At 31.6% G+C, this 5923-nt stretch overlaps 1 protein-coding gene and 1 non-coding gene across 2 annotated transcripts; one reads left to right on the top strand and one right to left on the bottom strand.

Annotated features, from left to right (window-relative positions):
* Positions 1–258: 258 nt before the first annotated feature.
* On the bottom strand, positions 259–2373 carry LOC112736588 (large ribosomal subunit protein uL29). The gene is made up of 5 exons (XM_025786103.3): positions 2267–2373; positions 2033–2168; positions 1787–1943; positions 783–851; positions 259–549 (listed from the first exon to the last, which is right to left on the bottom strand). Exons 1-5 carry the CDS (start codon positions 2268–2270, stop codon positions 529–531), a joined length of 387 nt encoding a protein of 128 aa, XP_025641888.1. The 5' UTR covers positions 2271–2373; the 3' UTR covers positions 259–528.
* A 1248-nt stretch (positions 2374–3621) lies between these two features.
* LOC112736587 (uncharacterized) lies at positions 3622–5251 on the top strand. Its single transcript, XR_011869301.1, has 2 exons — positions 3622–4135; positions 4883–5251. It is a non-coding gene; the product is annotated as an uncharacterized protein (transcript).
* Positions 5252–5923: the final 672 nt, after the last annotated feature.

Consider the following 5923-nt stretch of genomic DNA (forward strand, 5'->3'; position numbering starts at 1 on the left):
GTTACACACAAGGTTTGCTTGTTGCTACTTGTTTTATATGGTCAAAAGGAAAATTGCATTGTCTAATATTATATTTGCCGTCCAAGTACAAAACAAGACTAGGCTCGTTATGGACGGCTATCTTTAACAATGTTCTCCCACTAAACTCCACATTCTAATGGTTCATCACTAAACATCGTTCTATACATATACCTTTGCCACCATTTGCATAACCTTCTTCTGCTAAAGCCTAACCCTTTTTAGCTGTCATTGACAAGGTTTATATAATTTAATCTGTTTGTATTATAACAAAAATAAATGACTATTACAAGGGAAAAACATTAAGAAACTATCAGAATTTATTATTTTTGGTCATCACGTCAATTCCTTTAATCTAGTAATCCAACAACATACTTTATCCCATACTTTCTTTCATTTTGATTATGATATGAATCACATTTACAATGAGTGACTTCTAATAATTGTATATAGCATCACATGCCCGGAGTTGAAATGTGTACTTGGGTTGGGAGAGTAATCAAACAACGTTCAAAGGGAGTAGTTATTTTGCTGTCATAAGACATAATACCTCATTTAGAAGACTAATCAAACAAACAATGATAATACTCTCTTTCAATAGTGTTTGGAATGTTTGAACATTATATTGACTAATAAAGTTGTAATGACAAAGATGCAAGCTTTGACTAGATTAAAACAAAAAAAGAAATTGTTTTGCACAAAAAATTCATGAAGATTTAACAAAACTTTGAGAATTTCGTCAAGTAACAAGGAGAACATTACACCTTAACTGCATATTTTCTCAATGGGAAGTATACTTCCTTCTTCTTCTCACGCTCTGTCTTCAAAGAAGCCTATAAGAAATGCAAAGCATAACCATGTTTAACTCTATGACCCTAAAAATCACTAGTAATGCCATTTATATCAATATCTTCCCAAAAATTCAAAGCAGGTTAAGTGGTATATGAGCCTAGATATAGTGTTTGCTAGAAATATACAACAGCTCAATAAGAAGAGTGTACATTATTGTAAGGTATGGCAGCTTAGGATATTAACACAGCTTAAATGAACAAGCGCAAAGTTAATTCGAAATTTATTCCCGTTAGACAAACTGATCCCTCCAATACGCATATTAGAAATTTGAGAAAAAGATAAATAAGTACCTAATCTTTTAATTCAAAGACACATAAATCTCTGACTAATTGAAAATACAAAAACGTTCCTGACTTTCTAAAAGAAAAGACATTTAAGTTCTTTCGTCTAAAATATATAGGGTGTGTGGTTCAAGTATTACTTTGTTACTCAGATTCCATTCCCATGGGAATCAAATATACCCAGGAAAAATATGGAAATTGAAATGATGGTATTTTGATTCCCTAAAATCAAACTTGTTTGGGAATAGCTTTTCAAACTTTGAACCAAACATGGAAATACGATATTCCTATGTTAAAATTCCTAGGAATTATTTATAATTTCCCCAACCACACACACCCATAAGGACAAATTGGTCTCCGGAGAGACTTAAATGTTTTATAAAGTGATTAACGTTTTTTTATTTTTAATTAGTTGGTGACATATTTGTCTTCAGAATAAAAAGTCAGGACCTATTTGTCGTTTACAATTCTCGAGCCTAGAGAATAAAATTTTGTTCAGAAACTAAACCCTAAACTCTATTCTTTAAACCCTAAATCCTAAACCTAAACAAAGTACGATCTGAAACTTTTTGAACTAATTTGGGTCTTTAGCTTAATTGAACAACAATGAGGAAAAATTGAGGGGGTTAGGGTACCTGGTGCTTGGTGAGGCGTCTTCTGATAGCTCTGGTCTTCTTAGGACGCAGATCCAAAGGCAGATACTTCTTCTTCTTGTAAGCTTCCCTCAGCACCGACTTTTGCTTCTGGGAAATAACCGTCAACACCTGCGCTATCGATAGCCGCACCAATTTTCTGCATCCATTCAGTTAATTAACGGAGTCAGTGAGCTAGTTAGTTAGAAAGTTAGTTATTCGGTTAATGGAGTTAGTTAGAAAGCGCACATTTTGGAGAGCTTGTTGGGTGCTCCGCCAGTGACCTTGGCAACACGGAGGAGTGCCAGCTCAGCTTTCAGATCCTTCAATTGGCTCAGAAGCTCTGCTTTCGTTTTGTTCCTCAGCTCGTACACCTTCAATCTCGCTTTTCAATTCACACACAAGAGACAAAAAAAAAATTAGAATCGAATTGCAGGAAGAATTTCTCTGTTTTAGTGTTAGTAGCATTCTTCATGTTCTTACCCATTGCAAAGTTGTTGATGCTGCTGAAACCGAAAGCGAATCAAAATTCAAAAGCCCCTAATTGCAATGCGCTCTGGTTTTTTCTTACGTAAACTAAACCCTAGCTTGATGGGAGTGAAGTTAAAACGTGGATAATGGGCCTCGGTTTTTGGTCACAAATTATGGGCCGAGTTGAAAATTTTTTGTTTATTGGGCTGAATGCAAGGTCTCTTTAGAACACGTAACATACATGTATGCAATAATTACCAAAAAAAAAAAATGTATGCAAATAGAATGCTATGTTCTTATTTGTAAACTGTAATATTTCTAACCAAGTTGGTTAGTCTAGTCATTAGCTTACTAGTGTGCTGAAACAAATAGCAAACTCTTAAATGAAGTTCAATATCGTAGTGGATTAGTTTTTGATTTGTCAAGTTAAAATATACCGTGAGAAACAAAAAAACAAAAAAACTGTTATATTTCTGTTATTTTAAAATGTAATATTTTTCTTAGCTCTCCAGTTGATGACATATTTTTATTTATTGTTAGACTTGACAAAATTGAGTCAACTCAATATCAAAGAGTAAGGGTCCGTTTGGGAAACTCTAGAAGTAGCTTTTTTTAACTTTTGACTTATGAAAAGTAGTAGTATTAATGTCGGGTGCAATTTTCAAAACCAAATTGCAACTTTCTAAGAAGCTATTTTGGAGCTTATAGAGAAATTAAAAAAAATGACTTCTCTCATAATACTTCTACTTTTCATTACATTTCTTTAAAATAAGCACTTTTAGAGTTAAAAATTCAAACACAAAATAACTTATTTATAAGTTACTTTTAACAGAGTCATTTATTGTTTAAGTTATTTTATCAAAAGAAACTTAATTAAGTTAGTTACCCACACTGAGCCTAAGTCAAAGACTTGATTAGTTTTATTAGTACATAATTTGATGCTTGATAATACAGGTATATGAAATGATATAACGTTCAATACAACACGTATATATGGTCCATATGTATGTCTTTTTTTTCTTCCCTTCAACAAGTTGCCCAATTCACAGTTGAAATATTATACTCCTCAAGATTAATATATGTATGTAAATTACAAACCTTTAATCTCATTGGCAAAGAAAAATAAATAATTAAAAGAAGCTAAGAATGATGCATCAATAATTGAAGGTGGTTACACCCTCTAAACTTTGTTAATTCCACCTCTAGTGGTAGTAATCATTTCACACCAAAAATCACCACAATTTCTTATTCCCAATCACTAAAAAAATATATTAAAAAAGGTTAATAAGATATATATCTTAATCTTCCAAGTTGAGTGGGACCCTAACACATACATTATAGTCCTGTATAGATAGATTCAGCTACTATAACATAGCATAAAAAGGCCATTGCTTCTTCCATTATTATTATTCCCTCCAAATTAAAACTACTCTGTATTTTAGAACATAACAGAACACAATGAAACTAATGGATCTGTTTTGTTCTTCAAATTCTTCCACAGCAACCTCAAGCATGCACCAACATCATCATAGTTCTATGGTACCAAAGAGAAGCAAAAAGACCCAGTTACCCAACATTGTTCTCCCTTGTTCATCTTCTTCTTCCCAATTGATACCTCTGAATCCAAAGCCCAGAAAGAGTACTAGTTGTTCATCATCATCGAACATGGGTGAAGTAGTGATGAGAAGACATAGCTCTGTTGAACTTAGAGACTTATATACTACTAGTGGTTCATCAAGAAGATATCTCCTTGCTAGTGACACCATTCAAAGGGTTTCTGACTCATCTAACAACTCTTTGGTTCTTTCTCATGCTAACTATAAGCCCCACCAAAGAGATCATCATCTTCTTAGATCATCTTCTGTTCGTTCAACAAACCAGGTTTCTCATCTTTCTTTAATTCACTTCACATCCACTACTCATCTATCAATGCATGCATACAAAACCAGGCACTTCTTGTGTATATATATATAGATCTAATTACTTCCCTTTAGTTTCGTGAAATTTTCAATTGGATCCCTATACTTTTCTTTTTTTAATTGGATCCATGCAATAATTTTTCTTTTTAATTAAGTCCCTCTTAGTAGTAATTGGCTTAATTTTATAAGGACCCAACTAAAAAAAAAAGAATTGGTATAGGGATGTAAATATAAAAGAAAAAAAGTATAAGGATCCAATTAAAAAAAAATGGTGCAAGGACTCAATTAAAAGGAAAAAAAGTATAGAGACCTAATTAAAAATTTTGTGAAACTATAGGGATCAACAGAGTAATTAAACCATATATATATATATATATTCTTTTCATAGCTTAATTTTGATGCACATTTTATTCGTTCTTTTGAATAATCATTCGTATCATCAAAATAAGAGATAATTATATTTTTTGTTGATATAACATTATGTAATTAAATGTACTTATAAAACTGTTTTACAACACTTATACTAATTCAATTAAATTCTTATAATATTACTTTATCCTGACAAACGCATAAATATTTTCTTGTAAAAATATTAATACTTGTTATTAAATAATTTAGTCAAACATATTAAATTATACGACGGTTTTAAACTATTATGGCTACTATACTTTTGAGTTAGTAGTAATGTGAAAGTAAAGCAAGGTTGCAGGTTGTGGTATTGAGGGTATCATTGCACTGCAAAGCATGCGAAGGAAAACTTAGAAAACATATATCAAGAATGGAAGGAGTGAGATCATTCAGCATAGACATGGAGACAAAGAAGGTGACAATCATTGGTGACGTCACGCCATTAGGGGTATTGGCCAGTGTTTCCAAGGTCAAGAATGCTCATCTCTGGCCATATCCATCCACCACATCATCATCATCATGATCATCATCGTCGTCATCGTTATCTTCTTCTTTTTTATTTATTTGTATCATCATCACCACTTCTATGAATAATCTCATTTTCATTGTGTCCAAGCTTATTAAGTTTGTTGTGACTATATATATATAATAATTTCTCCTTCTATCTCAAGTTCATTCCAATAATAACAGAACCACTAACCTAATTTTTGGTTCATATATAATGGGTTTAGTTGAGAATCAATTAGTTTAAAGTTTAAACAGGAAATTACTTTATTACTATACTATTATGTTTGATGATAATATAGTATAGTCCAATTGAATTTTTCTTCTCTTTCTACAAGTAAAGAGAATAATGTATAGGTTATGATACATAAAAATTCAAAACATTATTGACTTTATAAAAAGGAGATAAAAAAAGAAGGAAATATGGGGTCTGAATTCTCTAATAATAATAATGATGATGATGGTGATCCTTACAATAGAAACATATATAACCCAGCAATCGTTGTTGTGGGGCTACATTTATGCACACGAAAAAACATTGGGTTGATGGAATATATATGATTAATATATAGCTGCACTTTTGGGGTTAGTTTTGGAGACAGGGTAATGCATGCGAGGCATATATAGAAGGCAGCACTAATAATTTAATAAATAAAGAGTCCCGCTAGGAAATTAATTAGGGTTAGCTAATTTCTGTCAATTTTTTAATGGATTGGATTTTGAAATCTGTTTTAACAAAGGTAAGTTGATATACATAAATGTTTCTTTTGCTAAATATTATGATGTTTCTTTTTCATAATAAATCGATATTTTTTAATATATTTTTCGAATATTTTGT

Source organism: Arachis hypogaea, chromosome 13 (assembly GCF_003086295.3).
Source record: "Arachis hypogaea cultivar Tifrunner chromosome 13, arahy.Tifrunner.gnm2.J5K5, whole genome shotgun sequence".
NCBI lineage: Eukaryota > Viridiplantae > Streptophyta > Magnoliopsida > Fabales > Fabaceae > Arachis > Arachis hypogaea.